General features: G+C 40.4%; 1 protein-coding gene across 1 annotated transcript in view; it reads left to right on the forward strand.

The window, feature by feature from the left end:
- Positions 1-25337, forward strand: part of SGCD (sarcoglycan delta) — a 183486-nt gene that overhangs the window by 122648 nt on the left and 35501 nt on the right. Inside the window, exons 5-6 of the mRNA XM_033140358.1 lie at positions 1193-1312; positions 17522-17594. Of these exons, the coding sequence (XP_032996249.1) occupies positions 1193-1312; positions 17522-17594 (193 nt within the window). The remainder of the gene's footprint in view (positions 1-1192; positions 1313-17521; positions 17595-25337) is intronic.

Here is a 25337-nt window from a genome sequence, read left to right on the forward strand (position 1 = left end):
ATGCTCTCAGGAGTAAAACCTGTGGATTGCAGCAGGATTTGCCCCTTAAGTGCACATGAAGAAGCTCAGACTGGACATTCTTTACATGCCATGAATAGCTTGACCTGTTTAATTTCTGCATGTCAGATTGCAGAGGTGGGAGTACTGTAGTAGGAAAAAATGGGAGAAAGTTAACTCTACTTAACTCTACCCCTGGCTCCACCTGCTGTTTGTTGTCCTACCAGATAATACAACCAGATATTATTAATTGGAATTGTAAAGGTAAAGGTACCCCTGACCGTTAGGTCCAGTCACGGACGACTCTGGGGTTGCACACTTATCTATAGGCCGAGGGAGCCGGCGTTTGTCCGCAGACAGCTTCCGGGTCATGTGGACAGCATGACTAAGCCGCTTCTGGCGAACCAGAGCAGCACATGGAAACGCCGTTTACCTTCCCGCCAGAGTGGTACCTATTTATCTACTTGCACTTGACGTGCTTTTGAACTGCTAGGTGGGCAGGAGCTGGGACCGAACAACAGGAGCTCACCCCATCACAGGGATTCGAACTGCCGACCTTCCAATCGGCAAGCCCTAGGCTCTGTGGTTTAGACCACAGCAGCACCCACGTCCCTATAATAGGAATCATACTCTGTACCATAGCTACAAATTTCTTACCACATTCTGCCATCCTTGTTCAGCTAACCCTTTCAATGGAAAACTCCTTCCCATCCTTCCTATCCAAAGCATTACAAAAAAAACCAAGCAAAAAATAAGTCATAAATTCTAATATATATGTAAATTTGCCGTGCTTCGTTTATTTAATACAATTCAATAGCAGAATTTGTTCTGATGGTGGAAAATTTTGAACCTTTAGTCTAGAATATCTTTCTTTATCAGAATGTCCAGTTCAATATGAGTTTTGTGACAGAGTTCCTATAAATCAGAATTCATTAAGTAGCAAGAAAACAATGATTTTTTCAATGAGTAGGTCTTACATTTGCTTAAATGTTTTATATATTTTAAAATAAATGCTGAAGAGAGAAGAAACACTTATTAGTCTCTCTAGCAATATGATATATGCACAACCATTAGCATAACCACCTTCATGCATTTCTATTTAATTGTCAGATTCATAATCCAGGATATGTTAATGTATCATTTTCAGCATAATATCAGATCAAAGAGATCACTAAGCTTTCTTTCTTCTCTTTAGGGCCCAAAGCAGTGGAAGCATACAGCCAAAAATTTCAAGTGCTAACCACCTCGGGGAAATTGTTGTTTTCTGCAGATGACAATGAAGTGGTGGTTGGAGCAGAGAGACTTAAAGTTTTAGGTAAACAATATTCAACAAATATATGTATTTGTTCTTTTGAAAATCGTTTCAATGTTTGATCTCATTCATGGTACTTGTGGAAAACCTGCTGTTAGCTTCAGGGAGAACTGGTCAAGTGCTTTTCATTGTTCATGGGATTTTTCAGTGTTATTAGCTTATGCCCTTCAAAACCGGATCGAATTCCCAGAGGCAACACCACATTTCAGCATCGTTATTTGTTGCATTATTAGATATGGCAGCAGAGGACTTTGGAATATGAAGACCTAAAAAATAAAGTCTGTTGCTTATCCTTATGGGAGTAAGGAATACATATGGATTAAATGGTTAAATATACTTTTAAACTGTTTGCACCCCAAAAGGGGGGGGGCACTAGCAATCTCTGTTTTCACTGCATTGCTTTCCCTCAAGAATTGTGCAGCTGCCCTAAAAATTAGCTTGCCTTCCAGCATTACCTTTATTGTGGCAACGGGGGGTTCTGCAGTGTTGCTGCTTCCCGTGCCTAAGTGCCACAACAGAAGTCTGAGGTTGCAGTTTAAGAGATGACAGTTGATTATTCTCCTATCAGAAATTCTCCAGTTCCCAGAAAGGGCAGTGTAGCCATGGTCTCTTCCCATATGACTTGGGAAGCCTGGATAGCTCAGTTGATTAAATTGTGGTGCTGATAATGCCAGGGTTGCAGGTTCGATCCCTCTCTGTGTGGGACAGCTGCATATTCCTGCATTGCAGGAGGTTTCGCTAGATGGTTCTCAGGGTCCCTTCCATGATTCTATGACTTTGGACTTGTCGTGTTACCAGAGAGCTCGCATATTGAAATAAGCCCTTTTGGTGAAGAGTCAAAATGGAAAATGATGCCTAGCTTACATGGAAAGATTATCTTTCCTGCAGTAAATCCATTTGCCAATGTTCTTTGCTGGCATTTGTGAAATGAGATTAGTTTGTGCATTTTTTAAATCAACATGTAAAGGCATAGCTGAGGTTTTTAAACCATTTAAAGGTAAAGGTAAAGGGACCCCTGACCATCAGGTCCAGTCGTGTCCGACTCTGGGGTTGCGGCGCTCATCTCGCTCTATAGGCCGAGGGAGCCGGCGTTTGTCTGCAGACAGCTTCCGGGTCATGTGGCCAGCATGACTAAGCCGCTTCTGGCGAACCAGAGCAGCGCACGGAAATGCCGTTTACCTTCCCGCCAGAGCGGTACCTATTTATCTACTTGCACTTTCACGTGCTTTCGAACTGCTAGGTGGGCAGGAGCTGGGACCGCGCAACGGGAGCTCACCCCGTGGCAGGGATTCGAACCGCCGACCTTCTGATCAGCAAGCCCTAAACTCTGTGGTTTAACCCACAGCGCCATTTACAGTAATGTATATTTCCCACTAAAACATTTTGCACTCCATTCATGGAGGAGAGAGCTGTCAATGGCTACTAGCCATGATGGCTGTGTTCTGCCTTCACAGTTGGGAGGCAGCAATGCTTCTGAATACCAGTTGCTAGAAACCACTGGAGGGGAAAGTGCTCTTGTGCTCGAATCTTACTTGCTGGTTTCCCACAGACAACTGTGTTCGGCCACTGTGGGAACAGGATGGGCCATTGGCCTGATCCAGCAGGCTCCTCTTACGTTTCTTTGTAAACCTGAAGCTACAGTCTTCCCCCTTTCTTTTAAATTGATGGCATTTGTATATGCTGAGTTTTAAGCCTGTTAAAAGTGGGTAAATGATTCTAATAAAATGCACCCTTGGGGAGAGTGTGTGGAAGAGCAGTAAACTAGCAAGCTTCATATCTTCTAAACCTTTTCCCTCGCTGCTTTAAATCCTGAACTGCTGGTGCAAATATGTTGGTGTAATCTGTTCTTGTTTAAAGTGACAATAACCTCCCATCATTTGGTTCTCACTCATAGCATAAAATTAGTTATAAAGGAGTGGGTGGTTATTTTCAGTACCTTTTCCCGAGGGTTTGGTGGTGGTGGTGTATATTTCAAGTTCCTTTAGACAAATGTGTATTTTGCAGCTTCAGGATTACAATAATCCACAAGTTTCAGGTTCCTCCCAGTCCATGCAGATCCCATATATTTGTCTGTTGTTTAGTTAAATTGTTCTGGTGGAGACAGCAATGTTTTCAAAATACAACAGTGTTATTTTATGCCTCCTTTTAGTCTCTGAAACATAAAAAGAAGGGGGCATTTCCACAGTTCTAGTGCCATTTTATTTATGTTTGCAGCAGAACGTCTCTCAATATTTTATCTATCCTAAGCAGAGATATCAAAGGAGGGGGAGAAAGACAAAGTTATCAGAGTTATACTTTATGTAGAGAGTTTTTAATAACCTTGAGAGGAAACTTTTATACACTGTCTGGTTTCTCTTCCACACCCTGTTGATTGTATCTCTTAACATGAGGATGTGCCATAATTCATGGATTTTGTCTTGTTTGGAGCATAATTCCATTCCTTCCCCATATGGGGGTGGGAGTGGGATGCATTTGCAACATTCTCTTCCCCTGCAAGAAGAAGGGAGATGGACTCCCCTGCAGGGGTAACATGGGGCTATTTAAGGCAGCTCCACCCCTCTTCTCACAGAGACACCCCCCTCTCCCAGCCCTTTTGCGCTGTGAGCTCTGCTAGTTGCTTTCATTGAGGGAACTGAGTAGGGATTTTTTTTTGGGGGGGGTCACTAATTGGCCCATGTCACAGCTTTTTCACCTACTTCACACTGTTTGGTGTTGACCGCATGGCTGGAGTGGTGCTTTGCTAGAATTTGGCTAATTGGCATTTGTTCCGGGATGGGTGAGTGGATTTTGGAAAATATCTGACTAATATCTGCACCAGAGTGTTTAGGGTTGTCGGACACATCAGGGTGAACACTGGCCAATGGGGCCACAACGCGCAAGTCAGGTTCCTATACCCAAGAAACACACAGTGAGGGCCTTGCTACATGATCACAATGTGTGCGGCTGGCAGCTGGCTCAGGAGATGGGAGAGTTGAAATCCTCCCGTCTATCCACCACACTGCCCAGATCTCATTGGTGTCAGTTAATTTTGTTGACTTACTCTGATCGTCAGATTCTATAATAGTTATATTTAATAAATATAACCTGTTACCCATCTTTCTTATCTTGAGTCTTCTTGGGTGTGTTGGCAATCCAGCTAGTTATTGTGGGAGGTGGAATCTACTAATTGCTTTTGCAAAAGTCCTGGCGCTGCTGATGTCTGTCTTCTGACACTTCTCTTTGCTATGTAAGCAATCTTGACTTGTTCTTGTTCTGGCCTTACCCGTCCTTGTTATACCAAGAGAAGTATAAGACTGCAATCTGGCATGAAAGTCCTCCTGGAGAGGTTAGAGCAGCAGTTATTGGACACGTGGTCCGCTTTTAATCTTGTTAATGATAATTACTTCCTTTCCTTTGTACTCTGTTCAAAGCTCGATCTGAAAGTTTGTTCTCTGAAGCCGTGCTGGAGCCTTAAAGTGACAAAAGTAATAAGGCTGGCTCTTTTTCCTTTGAATTCTTAAAGACTTTTCCAGGACTAGCAGCAAGACGTTGGGGAGGAGGGGAAAAACAACACACTGTTTAGAAGATCTGAAAATTAGAACTTTAAAAACGGAATGCAGTAAGGAATACTTTGCATTTCAAGCTACCATCTGTGCTGAGCAAAACAACAACAAACAAATTCCGTGTTTTCACGGAAGAAGGTAGTTAAGAGAAGCATTTAGGGTGTAATCCACATTTCACTAATGTTAATGGGAAGGTACCCGTACGTTTTAATGATGCTTTATGTCTCTTTTCACCCATATGTGTTCAAATGTACCCATACGTACGGTAGGTTGGATTGCAGCTGTCAGGATCTGAAAATGCTTGCCAACTTTTTCTAGTCCAAGCAGTAACACTGCTGGGCATTTTTAAACAAAAACTAATAAACCAAGGCAGTTTTTTTTTTTTAATCTAGCACATATATTTTAAAAAAATACATTTAGGGAGTAATCCTAACTCCCATCTGGCAGTGGTGGGCTGGACAGAATGGCAAAGCTACTGCCCAGCTACTTGTGCCAATCAGGGTAGAAAGTGGAGAGACGTGATTTCAAACAGAATTGTTTACTTGAAAAAACTGAATATATTTTTGTTGTTATTGTTGTTGTTAATAATATGCTGCCCATCTGACTGGGTTCCTCCAGCCATCTGGGCAGCTCCCAACAAAAAATAGAAATACAACACCAAACACTAAAAACTGCTGGATCAGACCAAAGGCCATTCTAGTCTTGTGGTGCAAAGCAGATGCCTATGGGAAGCCCACAAGAGCACCCTTCCCACTTGTATTTTCCATCCACTAGTGTTCAGAGGCATAGCTCCTCTGATATTGGAGGTAGCACATAGCCATCATTGCCACTAGCCATCCATAACCGTATCCTCTCTGACTTGTCTGATGCCCTCATACAGCCCACCCAAGTTGGCGACCATCACTATACCTTGCGGTAGCTCACTCTACTACCTTTTCTCTATCCTGAATCTTCCAATATTCAGCTTTAACAGACAGCCCCAAGTTCTAGTGTTAAGAGAGAGGGAGAAAAACTAATCTCTATCCACTTTCTCCATACCTTGAATGACCATATGCACCAGTATCTCTGTACTGGGAACCAAATGCAGATCATGGTCATGAAAAAAACAACAGGATACCAGAGCTTTGTGTTGCAGTTAACCATAGTCTCTCACTTACCTTTCTCTAGCACCACTATTAAGTGTCTGAAAGTCCAGGTGTTATATATCACTTTCCTTTTCTCTTGGCAACCCCTAAGTAGCAAGAGAAACAGAATTCTAATTTATAGCTAAGGGTGAGATTTTTTTTCTATTTCAAGTTCCCATTGATTCCCAGATAGACTTGGAAGTTCAGCCGCTGTGTTTAATATGTTTCCCCAAACAATAAATCTCTTGTCTCAGGATTCTTTCATTGGTCCAAAGCAAGACACGGGGGGGGGGGGGAGATGCAAAAATCCTTTACTGCTGGTATGCATGACCCATGATATTTAAAAGTATTTGTATACTTATTTTACTATATGCACCATGTGTTTCCATGCAGAAAGCATTGGTGTGGCATCAGTGTTTCCTGCAACAATCATCAGTCACCCAACAGCTACTCTACAGCTGAATTTTGTGAATTACAGTGAATTTTGCTTCACTGTAGGGTTGATGAACAGTTTACCTCATAATCTACTTCAGAATTTCGGAGCAGATGTGTGTATTATTTCTAAACTTGCTTATAAAATAGAGCACAGTTTTTTTTTGAATGGCCACTGCAGATTTGGGTGCTGCAGCTTACATTAATAAATTGTTTTGTAGATTATGCCGTCATCTGCTTATCCTTTTTATTTCCATGGAAATGAAACAAATGCAGTTTGCCTTTAAAAAATGTTGTATCTAAGAGATGATTTAATAAAAGCATTGAAAAATAGCTTTGGTATACATTAATTACCAATTTCATTTAATAACACATTGAACATTATAGCAGTTATAAACAAAGGATAATCATAAAGCATTATTCTAGCTACTAATTAGCTCTATTTATTCTCCAGATTAGTTTTTAAATATGCCCTCTAGATGCCACTTGATACTAATTACCACAGTTACATTATTATCACTATACAAAAGCATTTTAATTAAATGTAAAGTAATTTAAATTAGCATGAGCTTCTTCAGAAATTAAACTGTGGTTAAATGCTTTATTTAGCCTTTTAAGATGACTGCAGCTGACATACCACAATCACTGCTCCCAAACGTCATGGCATCTTTTGGGAGACCATTGCTAAGAGGGCGAGTGGGAGAGAGAAGAGAGATACACGTGTTCAGATATAAGCTCATAACTGCAGTGTAATTTGTCTTATTTAGAGCAAAGGATCCCACTGCTAAAGGGGCAAGCAACTTTTTAGAATGAATTACAGTACAGTGGTACCTTAGGTTAAGAACTTAATTTGTTCGGGAGGTCCGTTCTTAACCTGAAACTGTTCTTAACCTGAAGCACCACTTTAGCTAATGGGGCTTCCCACTGATGCTGTGCCGCTGCCACATGATTTCTGTTCTCATCCTGAAGCAAAGTTCTGAACCCGAGGTACTATTTCTGCGTTAGCGGAGTCTGTAACCTGAAGTGTCTGAAACCTGAAGCGTCTGTAACACAAGGTACCACTGTATAAACTTGTCTTTTCAAGTTTGCATCAAAAATGACCAGGAAAGCTCCTTGTATATCATGTCTTTAGATTCTGAGCATTATTTAGAAATTGAGAATGTGATACAATGTATATATTTAAGAAATTTATAAGCCACCCTTTGTCAAAATGAAACAGTGTAGTATACAACATAGTAATGTAAACAACATATGTAATGTAAATACGTAACATAATGTCAATACAATAAAAATAAAATATCAATATCAATACAATAAAAAAAATTAAAACAGATGTATAAATACAATGCATAATAATATGCAATGCATAATACTAGATATACCTACTAGTACCTAATCCTATTTTCTATGGTTATTGGATTGTGATTTCCTGCTACTAAAAAGCAAAAGCAGGATGCTAATACTTCAAATAAATATATAGGGCACTATGGAATTGAACTTTCCCTCCATGTGCCCTGCACCCTCCACAAACCATAGAATTGTAGAGTTGGAAGGGACCCTGAGAGTCATCTAGTACAACCCCCTGCTATGCATGAATCTTAACTAAAGCATCTAAGACAGCTGGGCATCCAACCTCTGCATAAAATCCTTTAAGGAAGGAGAGTCCACCACTATCTGGTCAAACAGCTCTTACTTGAAGTCATTTGTTCGGGTCCAGAGCAGGAGAGAACAAGCTTGTTCCGTCTTCCATGTGACATCCCTTTAGATGTCCAACAGTGGCTTTCATATATCCTTTTAGTCTCCTATTTTCCAGGTTGAATATACCCAACTCCCTCAACTGTTCCTCATAAGACTTGGTTTCCAGACCCTTGATCATCCTAGCCACTCTCCTCTGCAAACTTTCCAGCATTTCATAACCTTTCCATTGTCCCTATTGAAATTCACCCCATCCTGGGGATTCGAACGCCGACCTTCCGGTTGGCAAGCCCAAGGCTCAGTGGTTTACACCACAGCGCCACCCGCGTCCCCTTGCAGATTGGATGAGCAGCTCTCAATTCCTTCATTCAAGTAATTTATAAATACATTGAACAACAATGGGCCCAGAACAGAATCCTGCGGCACTCCACCTGTCAAACTTTATGCTACCAAGACACAAGTTCCAGGGAATGTTCCTCTAGTACATGGGTCCTCCCACCACCTCCCCTCTCCTCATGCTTTTCTGGAAGTTTTCCTGACACTCCAGAGTGGATTTTGGGGAAGCACAGGTGGGGGGGGAGCCCTGCTGTGTTAGTGGGAGTCATCCTGTTGGCTTCGGCATTAGCAAATGAATGGGATATATAAAATGGCAAAGATAGTTATGGAGGAGGACAGATCATAGTTAAAGGCACAACTTCAGGCAATTATGATTCATTTTTAAAGACCAAGATAGTTGAGAATGTCTTCTTTGGCAATCACTCGTAGCCGAGTAAGATTGTCTTTGATGAACACGTTCTTAACAGTGAGTCCGTAAGTGACTGTGGAGGCCAATTCTGGATCCACATGTTCTTCCACAGTGGGGACGTAGGTTTCTGGGCAGGAGTTGATCACGGTGAGGGTTTTCCAAGTATGCGTTCCTCTTAGCATGTTTCTCCCTTTCGTCCTGAGTTTGAGCATCTTCAAAGCCCATGACACCTTTGGTAAAGGCTGTTCTCCAATTGGAGCACTCGCAGGCCAGTGTTTCCCAATTGTTGGTGTTTATACTACAGTTTTGAGAATGTGTAATTGGCTATTGGAATATGTGACAGACTGAATCCAACAAGAGGCCACAGACACCACATAAATTCTTAATGTGTGTGCACATTATTAATCTTATCTTTCCTATTAGTGGAAATCATTTATATTTGCAGAATTTATCTTAACAAATAATAAACAGAATGTAAATGTAATATTGTACAATATTCCTATGATAACGATGACCTAAATTCAGTGGGGCTTACTCCCAAGTAAGTCTGCATAAAAGAGAACTATAATGCTTTAACCAGCAGTGTTCTCTCCTCTTGAGACCTGGCAATTGTTTGTATTTGCAACCTAGTGTTCACAAAAGCTGCATGCTCATTCCTGAGGGAGATGAAGAAATAATTTGCATTGCCCTTGGTGCTTCTCAGCTTGGTTTGGGAGAGAACATGATTTAATATGAATGTGATGGGCTAATATCTCTATCTTTGTATAAATCACCCTTGCTGTCTCAATGCTTTGCATCCACAAACATTTTCTCCCAGGTTTTGTATTTCATTCTTATACGAGGGAGGAAAAAAGCAGTGCCTTTCCACAAATCCTTATCAGCCTGATCAAGCATCCAATAAATACAGTGTTTAATAATTATTATTATATTATAAAATGTAGGAAATGCTTTACATGCGATTTATGTCATAGATTTCATGTGATGACTACTGTAAGAAAAACCTATGGAATACAGAACAGTTGTGTATACATGACTTCCTACAAAGGAACAGCTAAATGCTGTTAGTTTTGTTTGCTTAGTCATTTTTCCGTTTATCAATATACTCAAAGCAGTGTGTGTGTAATATTAGTATTTAGAAATCAGCATGTTCATATAATAGGCTGAAAACGTGCAGGCTAGAATTGCAGGGAAGAGATGGATAAGTCTGTTGCTAAATAGTAGCTACAACCTGGTCTCCTGTTGTAAATTATAAGATGCTTTGGATACATCTGTAGAAAATTGGGCTATAAATGATAAACTTAACTGATAACTCTGCTTTGTTTCCTTAGTTGGTAGGTTGGTTGTCACGGGAAGCCCACCTTTTAGATAAATCCCTGGGACAGCTTTCAGTACAAAAACATAATTTCAAGGCTATAAGAAAGCTTGAGAATAAAAACATCTTTACCTGGCACTGAAATAGCATCAATGTAGACACTACCCCAAGATCACTAGTAATGAGGAGCAGGTTATAAAACACGTGTGTGTGTATTTGAGGCTAGGCTATCTGACAGGTGACAGGTGAGACTTACCTAGCAAAGAGTACTCCATGCCACACAAACTAACCGGTGACGAAGTTAGATCAAGGAGCATCCTCAGACTGTGATCCAGTTCCTTCAGACAAACAGACTACTCTTTTTAACAAAGGATGGTGAGCCTGTGCCCCTCGGAAGTCACAAAACTACAACTCTCATTATCCTTTCCCATTGACAGGAGGTGATGGGAGTTTTTGTCTCACAACATCTGGTGGGTCACAGGTTCCCCAGCCATGTTTTAAACTATTCAGAATTCCATCAGAATTTAGATCTTGAGTCCTGAGGTATTAAAAATTTGATTCTAATCACAAATACTGTGATCATCAAACGCCGAAAGAATAGTTAATGTAATGTATTTTATTGGTGGCATTAAGTTTAAGGGATAAGAAGAGCACTGATGACGTGACTGAATACACACAAACTCTTGTGTTTATTTGCAGGACACATATCTGTTTCACTTATTTTAAAATGTGTCTTTTCCTCAAAATCCCCATAATAGAAGTCAAATATAATGGAGGCAGAATAATCTTTATTTAATGTCCAGTGCCGCAAGCTTTTCATTTGGATTGTAAGAGCAAAGTTCTTTTAGTTGGTAGTGCTACTTTTTCCTAATGTGATCACACTTTTCTAATCAGTTAAAAAGTATTTATTGTGGATTTTTATTCTAGAATTACAGCCAAATATATGATGTGATTTGGGGAAATCTTCCAAAGTTAGGTGGGAGAAGGGGAGTTTGAACATTCAGTCTGAAGTCTTTGCTTCGTCTTTGGCTCCCCAGTTTCTTTTTCAATAAAAACAGTATAATGACCCTTGTGATAAACAGCTGCTTAATGAATAATTTTGACCTCAGGGCACCAAAGGCTTCACAGCCTGGAAATATTAGATTGAAGCAACTTCAAAAACAGGGTAGTGTCCTCTCTGTCCCTTTGCCCCTTCTCAAGCACTTCCACATATAGATTTGCAATACAAACAAATTGCATTAATAAACATAACCATAACCATCCTTGCCCTGACTTGCTTCAATGTTATTAACTTTCTGACAAATGAAGGACAGTCTATGTCCTAGTAGTAATTTAATGGGCACATCCAACAAGGGACATTCAGAATGTTAAAAGCTTTCTCTCTGCTAATATACGTTTTGACTCCCTTTTCCTTTTAGAACTTTTAGTATACTCCCTAATTTCTCTTCTGAATTGGGTTAGCAAGTAAAACACACAACTTTTTGTTTCACACTGTTAAATATAGAAGAGTTAATTGAAACTTTTCATTGTCTCTAGTTACACACAACACAGGTCACTTCCAAGTGACCCTTGCATCTGTCTTCACAACAGAATAGATAGGGCAGATCCCAGTGCCTGAACAAACCTTTGCAGGAAGCGAGTCTGAGGAACAAAAGCAGCTAGTGGTGATGAGAGATTTAAGTTCTAGGCCTAATTGCCGAAATAAAAACTGACAAATCGCTGGGTCTAGATGGCATGCACCCAAGAGTTCTCAAATAACTGAAATCGCTGGTCTTCTAACAAAAATATGCAAACTGTCCCTCCTTTCAGTCTCCAGACCTAAGGACTGAAAAACAGCCAATATAACAACTTTTTAAAAAAGGGATCTAAGGGATATCCTGGCAATTATAGGGCAGTTAGCTTTAGTTAGTCTGTCCCAGAAAATTGGTAGATAGTATTGCTGAAGGTAAAATAGCCAAGCATATAAAAGAACATGCCTTACTGTAGCAGAGCCATTATGGCAGTGATGGCCAAACTCAGCCCTCCAGCTGTTTTGGGACTACAACTCCCATCATCCCTAGCTAACAGGACCAGTGGTCAGGGATGATGGGAATTTTAGTCCCAAAACAGCTGGAGGGCCAACTGCAAGAGCAATTCCTGCCTCACAAATCTACAATAATAATTTGAGAGTGTCAGCAAGCATATAGACAAAGGTGATCCAGGGGGTGGAGCAACTACCCTCTGAAGAAAGGTTGCAACATTTGAGACTTCTTAGTTTGTAGAAAAGGTGAGTAAGAATGTGATGTCCCTCTCTTCTCCCCGTGTGTCCATTGCAAGCACCCATCTGAGTTTCATATGCAGATATCTGGTAATTGGTGCCAAACCATCCACTGCCAGCAGCACAGTAACAGTTGATTCTTCCCAGCAATCTTGTTACATTTCATCATGTATAGTAAGTGTTGATACTGTTTAGAGATTGCTGTTTTCATTATAATTGCTCCTTATTTTACGCTCTCGTGCCAGCTATTTAGTATAGTTGCACAGTAAGAACCTTAATTTGTAAGATTGTGCCTATACCACCTTTACAGGAAAGGCATTTAATTTACCATCTGTCTATTGCTTTTTAAGCTATGAACTGTGTATTTTTCCTGCTATGTAGGTAATTAGTTCAAGCTTTCCCCCCATGTTACTTAGCTGCCTTTAAGTACCCTGTCCCTTACTATGTGTTGATTACTAGAGGGATGCCATAATAACCTTGCAAATTGTCACCTTATCAAGAGTATGTTAATGCTTTTTAATTTCACTTTCTTCGGCACTGCTGCCCTTGACAATGAAGCTTGTTTTTAAAGAGATGCAGTCTATAGAAATTAAATATTGAATATTAATTGCTTCTTGGAAGATGCATTCAAAATTCAGCTAAGATTGAACTGAGGTTCTGTTAGTTAGTGGGGATACATAACGCAGGGATATTTCTAATTTCTTTAGGATTTGGATATAAAGCAGATATGAAGGGAAAGGGTAAAACCAAGGCAGCAGACATGGATTTAATGTCCGGGTCTGATATATCTGTCTATATTGTGTTAACCTTAATCCTATTTACGAAAGAAGAATCAACCAGCATCAGATTAATATTGATTTGGTGTCATAAGGATTAGCAAAGGAACATATAGTACAGTTTCTGAATTTAATGCAAGGCAGATTTATTCTATATTCCTTGAGCTTTCCTTGAAACTCTTTTGAAACATAATCTGCTTTAAGAGAGCAGGATGTTCTCCTTGGAAACTTTTTGCATGGACTATTTCTGGTTTTGTAAGCCCACACGCTAGTGTTTCATGCAAAACTAGCACCAGCAACAAATACAGCTAGTAAAAAAAAAGAGCTCACCAATGCTGATGTTGTTATAAGCACTGCTGGGAAACGGTTCAGCAAACCAAAGCTCAAACAGCCTGGGATCAGAATTATTTGAGTAAACCTTATCTCTTTTTGACAATTTTCCTTTGGGGGGTGGGGTATTCTGGCACAAAGCATTCTGCTCAGGCTCATTGGTCTTATCCTCCATGTAGTACATTACATCATAGAACATGGTGCTGAAAATGAATCACATTCATGATTTCTATATCCATGCATTCTTTTTGCAGTCCACCAAGATCTGCAACCTTATTATTTTTGATGAGGTGAACTGAGGTACCTCTGGGTTCCCCTTCTTTGCAAACCCAATAAAGCTGAAGTTTGCAGACATTCTGCTTATTAACAGCTAGTTAGTGTTTTTGAAAGATTGTGTGAGTGTGTGTGTTGTCCTAATTTTATTGTTGTGAGTCGCCTCAAGCACAGTGAGGAGGCAGGTACAAACAAGTTGAGCAGTGCCCCAAATTAGTTTACTTATTGCAACTGTCACTTGAAAAGGGAGGGGGTCCATTTCTGTGATGCTCAGGTCCTTTACAAGATATGCAGCTTGGGCTTGTTTCTTTGGTTATGTTTTGCAGACCAAATAGGTTATGGCTGAATAGGTTATGGCTATTCCGCCCAGTGAACAATTTATGTCTCTATTTGTACAAAAACTGTTATGGGTGAGTTATAAATGTGATGCCTCTGTTGTCCTCATCTGATTTATGAACTTTGACTTTTCGGAGAACCAAATCTTGGTGTTCTGCATCTTTTGGGGGGGGGGAAATCTGCTTATATTTAAATGTGATGGTGAGTTGCAGGGTTTTACTCTTTCACTCTGTGCCTGGCACATCCCAATACTGGAAGTCAAGACTTCCAGGTTCCACCTGGAATACTGTGTCCAGAGGAGAGCAACCAAGATGATCAGAGGTCTGGAAACCAACCCTTATGAGGAACGGTTGAAGGAGTTGGGTATGTTTAGCCTAGAAAAGAGGAAACTGAGAGGAGATATGATAGCCATCTTCAAATATCTCAAGGGCTGTCACATGCCAGATGGAGCAAACATCAGGAAGAACTTTCTCATAGTAAGAGCTGTTTGACAGTGGAGCGGACTCCCTCAGGAGGTTGTGGACTTCATTGGAGATTTTTAAGCAGAGGTTGGATGGCAATCTTTCTTGGACTAGATTACCTTCCAGCTCTATGATTTGGTGTGCTGATTCTGCTGATTCTTTAACTCTAAAAGTGTAATGGCAGATGTTGCAACCATAGGTAAACTATACACCGACACCGTGGAATGCATGCTTTGGTTTAATTGTTACATAAAACAGATGACATTATTCAGTAGAAAGAGAAACTTGGCTGTACCTACATTTTAAAAAGTGTTCACAATGGATATATAGGAACGGATCAGTCACTGGCTTTCTAGTCAGTGCTTGGCAAAAATAAAATCCCTGTCATGTGACAATGGATATAGGAATATATCCTACAAAGCAATTTTCAAATAGTTACTTGTTTTCTTTTTTCTTTTAGCATAAAGCTTTTTGCTGTCACCAAATGTGTCTGTGATACTGTGCAGTACTTATCCTTTAATATAAAAGCTTTCCACATTGTTCCTGCAGTCACCAAATGCACATTAGAGATTTTTGACAAATTTATTTCCCCAGTTTTCCCCAGTACGAGGGAGGGGCCGAAAAATAAAAGTATTGAGTGAATCATTACAGTAATTCAAAACACTTTAGATAGATCCTGTCACATGCTTTATAAATTCCTGATTGATTGTGTGGAATTAAGTTATTGGGCAGAAAGCCAGTTAATGGAACACACATTGATGAAATCATTTTTGAGGGGCATTAAATGGAACTTAAAATAAAGCTGAAATAGCTTTATGGATTTTCCACTCAAACTGTTTATGAACATTTATTGCTGGTAAATTACATAGTGTCAAAAGAAAGATTTGCTGGGCCTGGGTTTTAATCAAACCCTTTTGCAAATAATAAAAGAAGAGAATAATTTATTGTCATGGAATGTACAGTAGGTATAAATACACATTACATAATAGCTTCCCTCTATCTTATCTAACTTGTAGATATACGAGAATACACCACAAAAATCAATTGTGTTGTTGAAAGCAATATTCCCTATAGTTTCCAAAGAAACAGACCTTTGTTCACAGCAGTAGTGTTTGCAATGGCAAAAGAGATAAAAGCTGTTGATTTACCAGCAGATTTGACAAGGTTTGCTTTCTTCCCAGTATAGATGGATCAGGTACAATGAAATCGTTTCTCTCTTTCGTTCCTGATAGCCAGACAGAAGCAAGAGCAGCCAGGCACATGAGCTAGCTCAAGGTTTCTGATATGCCACAGAAACAGGCACCTTACTCTGATGCCTTACCAGATATGACAATTTCGGTGTCAGCATTTTGCCTAGGAGGCTTACCTGGGCAATGCCAGGCATATTCTTTGGGCAGGGTGTGCAGTCACTAGTGGCCCCTTGCATCACTTCCTTCATTGCATTGGAGTAGTCTCTCATCCAGCAAAATGCAATAGTGAGTGCATTGTAGGTTTAAGTCTGCAGGCCACTGCAGCAGCACACTGTGACTATAAGCAGCGTAATTGAAGAAATGGGAGTCAACAGCAGTTCCAATAGAGAGACTCTGCCATGCCCTGTGGCCAATTTCAATAGCTGTTAAGGTGATTGTTGAAGCCATCATTTTTGTATATTCAAAGTTAGTTGAAGTGCAGAAGGGTTAGTATGTAGCTATGTCTGAAATGTCCCAGGCAATGTAAATGTAGCACAGTTTCCCAGTTCCAGTTCCCTCATTCTCTTGGAGAGAGAAAGCTCCAAAAGACCAGTCACATTAAATCCATTAACTCTCCGTCGTTGTGCATCACACGCAAATGCTTAATTTTCCCCACATGACCAGTTTTCAGCTGATTTAATCATATGAGTTGACTTGATCATCGTGTGAATCAGAACAAAACCTTATCAGTGGTAGTCCTCAAACTTTGGGACTCCCTGCTACCTGACGGCTGCCTAGCTCCAGCATGGAGGATTTTCAGAAAATATACACAGGCATATATATTTGTCCCTCCAGACATTTGGGAATATACCACTAATGATGTATGGAAGTGAGAGCTGGACTATAAAGAAGGTTGATTGCTGAAGAATTGACGCTTTTGAATTATGGTGCTGGAGGAGACTCCTGAGAGTCCCATGGACTGCAAGAAGATCAAACCTATCCATTCTGAAGGAAATCAGCCCTGAGTGCTCACTGGAAGGACAGATCGTGAAGCTGAGGCTCCAATGCTTTGGCCACCTCATGAGAAGAGAAGACGGCCTGGAAAAGACCCTGATGTTGGGAAAGATGGAGGGCACAAGGAGAAGGGGGTGACAGAGGACGAGATGGTTGGACAGTGTTCTCAAAGCTACCAACCTGAGTCTGACCAAGCTGCAGGAGGCAGTGGAAGACAGGAGTGCCTGGTGTGCTCTGGTCCATGGGGTCACGAAGAGTCGGACATGAATAAACAACTAAACAACAACAATGGTTGTTGATTAGTTTGGCCTTATTTGTTGATTGGTTGCTAAACTGTTAACTATCTTGTATGCTGTATTTTACCTTTTTACTGAAATGTAACTTGCCCTTGGACTTTTCGTGAAAGGCGGGTAATAAATGCAAGCAAATAAATGTAAAAAGAAAGCTTTACATTTATGCATTTGTGCAATCCAATCCTAAGAGTCTCTACTAAGCACGCCTTACTGTGGTGAATGTTACTTTCTCCCAAGTAAACATGTATAGGATTAGAACCCTTAATGCACTAAATTATTGTTTCTATAAGTTGAACAAACATATCGCAGCCAGAGGGGAGTCTCAGTATCCTCACTCTGGGTAGTTATAAGGATATAGGATGTATGTTATGGGTTAGAGATAGATTAACTGTAAAATGTGCCACATATGACAGTTTATAACATATACACTTGTGTTCTGTTTTGTTATTTCAGGAGCAGAAGGCGTAGTGTTCCCTAAATCCATAGAAACTCCCAATGTCAGGGCAGACCCCTTCAAGGAACTAAGGTAAACTTTGGCATTTAGTTTCAATGCAACTCAAAGGCACCTTGCTTGAATTTTCTATTCTGACTGGTGGCATTTCAGCCCCTGCACAAAGAAAGGAACACCCACACATATCTTGTAGCATAGATGCTGCTGAATGGCAAGAAGGCAGGTGTGCTTAAAGTAGAACTCTGTGACTGAATGAAAAAAAACGGGGAATGCATGTCAGTAGAGCTTCATTCTTTGTACTTGCCCGACCAAAGAAAAAACTGAGTCCTCTTTTTGGCTGTGCTTACTGAAGGTGCTGAGAGCCCATTGTCAGTTACAGAGTGACAGCAGGCAGAAAAATGATACCATGGTCACGTCATCTTCTGTACAGATCTGTAACCTGGGAAAAGTGTCTTTTTCATTGCTCAGTTGCCAATTCCCTGGTTCATGTGTTGTTGCTGGCAGCAGACCTTGTGTTCTGGAGCAGTACGTGCACACAGCTGCCAAGTCATTTAAACATGCGAACCACTTGGGCAATTCCTTTTTTCAAAGAAAGGAAATCTAATAACACAAGAAGCTGCCTTCTGCAGAGTCATTGATCCATCTTAGCTCAGTATTGTCTACACTGACTAGCAGTGGGTCTCCAAGGTTTCAAGCAGGGGTTTCTCCCAGCCCAACCTAGAGGTGCCGGGGATTGAACCGGGGGCCTTCTGTGTGCAACATAAATGTTCTACTAATATGCTACAGCCCTTCCCCAAACCCATGAGGAATAGGTCCTCTGTGTCAGCATTGAGCCCCAATATCTTTCAGGTATTGATGGGTAAGGGCGGCTCATCCAACATGTTAACAGTGACAATGGTGTTATGCAAGAACTGAGCTACTTTCTCTCTTTGCATAGTCTTTTCGCATCTTGATAGTGTCAGTGTCCTAGGCACTTCTAGAGTTCTATTAAAATTGTTTAAGCCTCAAATGACATGTGTTGCCTTAAGCATGGGCTCTAGACCCATTTCTTCTACTTCTTCATCTCTACCTGCACTACAGTCTTGTGTGCCATCTACAGTAATAAGTTCCAGGTGATTTCACAGCCATCATTCTCAGCATACATTCTATAATCTTTTTTCTGACAAATGGCTTTGGATCACTGGCTACTTTACATGTGTGAGATCACTTTTTCTGAAGACAGACATTGCACTGTTGTTACTAGAGTGACATTGCCTCTTGCCTGTCATCTTTGTGTCTTGTCTTCTCCTTGCATGTCTCTGTTTTGTGGTGGCTTGGAGAGTTAGAGTAAAGGTTAGGTGATGTTTGTAATAAACCTTTTTTGGATGTTAAGACACATAGGTGTCACATTTGTCATCTTACATTGCCTATCAGCTTGTTTGGCATGAAATGTTGTCATATCGATTGTCCTTGCTTGATTTACGTATTCCTTGCCGCCACAAAAAAATGTAGTGACGAAAATGTTTCTTGACTATTGAAGGATAAAAGAATTGCAAAAACTTGGACTAGCATTCTGTACTTCAGCAGAACGCATAGTTTTTCCAATACAGATGCTAATGCAAAATGTCTGCAATCAAGTTCTTAAATTATATACATTCCAATGAAACTCAAGCACTGAGTGCAGAAACAGACCAAAACTATAATGGAGATACCTCACAAATATGCCAAGCTTTACCCCACCTGGCCATTTCTGTCCTTCACCTCTATTCCTGCATTATTTGTGTTTGAGACATTCCCCCCCCCCAAAAAATGCCTTGTTTTCATGCCACAGTGGTAATGGATCATATTTTTAAAATGCTTTAAATGCATTTGGCCTTCATCCTGATTTCATGTGGGTGGCAAGAACAAAGAAATGGGGGCATTACAGAAAGAAAGCTTTGGGCTTGGAACTTCTGTGGCAACAACCACATTTTGTTTGTTATCCTTTCAGACTGTACTGTAGTATATACAGTAGCTTAGTATACATAGTAGCTGGCAGGAGAACATTTGAAGCAGTAAAAGAGAGAGAAATAATGCCATGAATGAACTGCAGAAAATTATCCTTTATGACTATGGTGCTTTTTTAAAAAAAATATAACCACTACCAAAGAAAACAAAACTCTTGCAAATTCTCTGCACGATATCTGCAAATGAGTATTAATAGCAACTAATTTGTATTGGCAGTGATCACAGTGTTTCCAGAAGAGTTTCTCAGTACATCTACAGCTACAATTCTCATTAACATTTATATAGGACATCAACAGCATGCTGCTGTACGGGGGGAGTAAAATATGTGGGATGGGGAGAAGAGAAGATAGTTGTAAATGATTTTAAAGGGACAGGAGAATCATTGAGTCATAGAATACGACCTATGATTGAGAGGATCAGAGCTCTAACTCAGGGGGCAGCAGAGGAGCCCGTTAAAGGCAACTGACATAGCAGCCCTATGCATGTTTACTCATAAGTAAATCCCACTGAATTCAGTGGGCTTACTTTCACATCGGTATGTGTAGGATTGTAGCCTAAGGTACTTGCAATGAATACAGTGGGACTTACTTCTGAAAAAATATGCATAGGATTGTGCTGTGGGTGAATGATTGGATGCTTGCCCAACTCTTTGGGGATTTAATGTGTAGCACCTTGTTAAAAGTTGGAATGCAAAAATCAAAATGAAATCTAGGTTAACCATGCCATCTGCATGGAACCACTCTTGACTGTCCATGAAATAGCGGCCCAGTGTTTCTACATTGTTGTTGTAATGGCCTCTTTTGCAGCAATTAGTTGTTGGCACTATATATATATCTAGAATTTCCGTGAAAGTACAGTACATGTTATTAAGAATGACCTCTAAAAATGTTTAATTCAGCAAGTAAGGAATAAATTTTCTGGGAGTGATTATGAAATAAATAATGCAAGTGGAATAATTTATGTTATGCCTCGTATACAATTCTTGCTGACAGTCATAGCCAAACAATGTAACAGGGAGAAGCTATTGAAGAAATATAGGATGTAGGCATTAGAAAATTAGAAGAGGCGAGAGCAAAGAAACACACATAATTAAAACGAAAGAGAAACGATTCAAAGAGAAGGGAAACAAAATATTCAAGGGAAATGATGTGCTATTCTGGAGCCGTGTGCACCTTGTTCCTTTAAAGCACAGTCAAAGCATGTTCTTTCCCCTCTGGGCACTGTTAAAGGTGGCTGGGAATTGTAACTCTGTGTGGGGTAAACTGCAGTGCCCAGAATTCTTCGAATGGGTTTCAAATGGGAATTAAAGGCATGGTATGTACACAGCGGTACAGCTTACAATACTGCATACCCTCCAACATTCCTCCAGTGAAAATAGGGAAATTTCTCACTCCCACCCAGATGACCCTCCTCAACCTCCCCACCCCTTAATCCCATTTTGTTTTGTTCTGTTCTTTGGTAGATTTACAAAAAGAAACACACACACAAATAAATAAATTTTAGATGCGGATGCACAAAGCATTTTTTTTTTTAAATCAATACACCTTGTGCTGTGCTTCAGTCCCCCTTTCTTCTCACTCAGGGTGGCCCTGGCCTCTGTCTGCCCCTCAGAGCCAGCATGTCATGTGGGGCTGGGCCTCAGTGACTGCAGCCTCTCCTCCTCCTTGCCCGCTCTCCAGCAGCCTCTGCGAGCTGACCAAAGGAGGTGGCTGACAGTGGGAGCCATGGAGAGGCAACGGGATGCTCCCTTTCACCCTCAGCCATCGCCCTCCCTGTCCCAGGCAGCTGTGGCACTGATGGGGAAAATAGGGACAGTATGGGATCAAATCAAAAGTCGGCACAGCTTTCATAATTCCGGGACTGTTCCTGGAAAATTGGGACACTTGGAGGATATGAATATTGTGATAAGCCTATGTTAGGCCGTGGCCTCATACAGCTTTTTATGTCTCAGTGGGCTGGCTTGTTCAACTGGAAAGTGGTATTCACCTATAGCTAGCTGATTTTTAGACTCAGAATCAAGCAAATGAGTAAGCCAGGCATAGGCAAACTTGGCCCTCCAGATGGTTTTGAGACTACAATTCCCATCATCCCTGACCACTGCTAGCTAGGGATGATGGGAGTTGTCCCAAAACATCTTGAGGGCCAAGTTTGCCTATGCCTGGAGTAAGCGATAATTTAAAGAGACACATTGAGCAGCCATTGGCTTTTGTTTTCATATAGTGAAATGTTTTTTCTGAAGCAGCCTATTCAGAAAAAAATCATGTGATCATATCACAGGATAATTGTTTTTCCCCTGTGTCAGAAGATTGCACATAATTGAGATAAGGGCCTGAAGAACAAATAAATCTTGGCAACCAGTTTTCTTTATTCTTTCCCCCCTCCCCCCCCCAACCAACATTCTCTCCTCAGTTATTCTTCACTTGTATGCAAAGATCTGATGAAGAAAAAGTTGGTCCCCTAGTGTTAAGAAAAAGCAAGCAAATGCAAGTATGCATAATTAAAAGTATACCAAGTGGCAGGTAAAATGTGCTTACACTTTGATTTTAGCTGAGAAGAATTCTCCTGTACCATGTAGAACACTGAGCTAGCTAAATAGTCGTAGTGAGACCTGCTGTACCAGGCAGCAATTTAAAGGCCATGTTCAGGTGAAATGGGAAGGCTTGTTTTGCAAAATAATAGTTCTGAATGAAGTAATGCTTCTTTTCATGCTGTGCTATAAAGGGTTTAAAAAAGAAAATTAAGGAAAGAGAGGAAAATAGAAGTACAAATAACAGCTCACTATTAAACCCATTGAATACATAATGATTAACATGACAAAAATATCACCCATTCCCACCACCCTTTTGAGTAATACCCCCTCCTCACTCTCTCACTATATATAAGGGTCTGCTGACTTCTGTTTCAGTGTATCTGAAGAAGTGTGCATGCACACGAAAGCTCATACCAAGAACAAACTTAGTTGGTTTCTAAGGTGCTACTGGAAAGAATTTTTTATTTTATTTTGTTATGACAAAAATAGATGCTCTGTATTTAAAAAGACAGTAGTGCTGATATGAGAAAAAATGGTTAGAAAATAGAAATCATTTTATGAATACCTGCTCACAAATAATTCTAGCAAGTTTGGTTAGTTACTAGGATTCTAAATTAAAGACACTTTGCTGGACTCTCAACACCAGTTACTGAGTTTAATTTTCACTAGATTATACTATCTGAAGGTATTCAGGTAACAATGCTGTTACTGAAATCACAATATCAGATAAAGATATGAATCAGAGAAATGTCATAGTTAATATGCTATCATTTAAACAAGTATTGCATTAATCTTAAAAGCACTTCAGTAGGACCTGAAGGTTCTTACTGGGACCACACAAAAAATGTTGGCTCCCAAAGAGAAGCTCACACCCTCATTGCTCTTTCACAGTCCGTAAACCTTTAGTCCAAGGTTTGGTTTAGTGTGTTGTTGTGATAGTAGTTAAGATCTCTCCTCCTCAATCCCAGTCTGTAGCCATGAACATATCTTGACTGCAGATCATGGTGAGGAGAACTCAATGTCAATCCCAGGTTCAGACAACACACTACGCCAAACCTTCACATGGCTGCCACGCTGCAATGAACTAAAAGGACCACGGAGGAGCAAAGCAGTTGTGATCTCCTCCCTAGCAGCCAACAAATTTCTGCTAAGCCATGGTGTAGATTAGGCAAACACTTCATACAGTCTTCACAGAACCATCAAATGTACATAGGGACTGTTTGTGTGAAAGTGCTGCCAGGCCCAAAAAAGCCCTCCTTCAATTGGAAAGGGAACATGTCATGAAAAGGTTCAGACTCAAAGCCTTCTAAACTAATTTTGAAGTGTGGGGAGTTTTGCAGGGGGAGGAGAAGTAGAGAGACAGGCAATCTTTGTGTGTGTTTTGAGGTTGTGTAGTCCCACCAGACCCACACATTTCCAAAAGCCAATATGGTCCAACTAGTCCTTGGGAGACTCTGTTCAAATGTCAGGTCAACCATAGTGGGTGATTTGGGAAGAACATAATCACCAGATATCTAGTAGACTCGTGTCACCACCAGCAAGAGGCACTGTGTGCAATATTCTGGTGCTAGCAAAATTCCTCATAAGTAGAGTAAACAGTAGCCACCCAGTTGCAACAATAACTGAGTAGTGTCACTGTTGACCTCCCCCCCCATGAGAAAGATAGGGGGGAAGGGAATCTGGCGTCCAAATAAAAATAAGCATCACATAAATAATCTAACAACATCATGAATACAGATGTCACAGGCGGAGGTCAGAGATAATATGCAGCATCTCTAGCAGGTGAAATTCTCGTTACTAGACATGTGAGACTCCTTTCTAACACTAGCTCTGTATCACTATGGATTTAGTATTGCTGAGAGATCAGATTCTCCAGTGTCAGTTTTATGGTTTCCCAATTGCCCATCAACCTGGAATTATTCACTTAAGCTGTTTTACAATCATTTTTGCTTCTCTGTTCTTCATGTTGCAAAAAAATATATATATTCTCAGAATCTGCTTTAAAATGCATTTATTTTAATACCATATTTTTTGCAGTGTGCCAACTTTCACTATTTATTAGAGTTGATTTTGGGGTGCATGTGGGGAAGAGAGGAAGAGAAACTCCTGATGCACAAGTTGAATTCCGCTCACACAGCATTGGATAAAACTATAATGTCTTTGTGACCCTGTTTGTATGTAATCTTACACGGTGCATGGTAATTACCACTCCCTTTGGCCATACTGGATGAAGCAGACACACTGCTAACCAGTGCTGGTGGTTTGTTTCTCACAAACCACAAGCAATAAGCCAGAAACAAAGCCTCACTTTTGGAAAGAAAGAAATCACAAGCACTGGTTCTCATGGGGTATATATGGAGAGGAGTGCAGCCAACACAATGGGACTTTTTTTATTCCCTTTTTCCTGAAATGCAAAGCAAGGAGCAAGGTATGTGAGATTTGAGCAGTGTGTACTAGAATGCAATTGATCAACAGAGAGCCAAATTTTGTACTATAGCTTACTGTCATGCATGAGCCAAGCCTGTGTGTGTAGAAATTCTATTATTATCTATTATTATCAGCATTAAAGAGGCCAGTGCCCTAATTTATGGATGGATGCATGGAGTAGAAGCGGGGTTAAAACCTCATTCCTTTTGGCTTCAATGAGACATGAAAATAGAGCCCAACACATTTGGAATTAAAAACAGAAGCAAAAGAATCCACAGTGAACCACAATCATATGCAGGACATCATTTGAAGATAATGTATTTAATATGCCAAGCTTTTGAAATATGCAGATACTTTTGGTGCTGAAATACTGACATTCAGGCTGCAACACCCATAGGATGCATTTTATCTTTTAGGGATTTTTATTCATATGTTTACCAGTATAAAGAACTGAAAATGATTCCCCAGATTTGAAAACAAATTCCAATATTTTGAGACATGTAACTGGCAATGGTAGGTTAATGCTGAGCAAGCATGGGAAGCATTCAGCTACTATAGGAAAATGCTGTAATGTAGAAGGCAGTTGTTGTCACGATTATCTCTTCTAGGTAGACCTCTAGGAGATTTTTGTATTATACCCACATTAATAATACAAACTATTACTATCATTTATTAAGCTCATCACTCACTATAAGCTGCACTGCTTATGCAGTCTTCAGCACACACACATATAAGAAGAAAAAATAAAGGGGGAATAATTTCCCCCCACTTTAAATATAGGAAGCAGAAGGAGAAAAATTCAACTCTCTGCAGCAGTTGGGTTGCCTCAGAAGGCAACTTAATCACATAGTCCTTCCATTCCAGTGACCGCTGCC

The sequence above is a fragment of the Lacerta agilis genome, chromosome 2 (assembly GCF_009819535.1).
Source record: "Lacerta agilis isolate rLacAgi1 chromosome 2, rLacAgi1.pri, whole genome shotgun sequence".
Lineage (NCBI taxonomy): Eukaryota > Metazoa > Chordata > Lepidosauria > Squamata > Lacertidae > Lacerta > Lacerta agilis.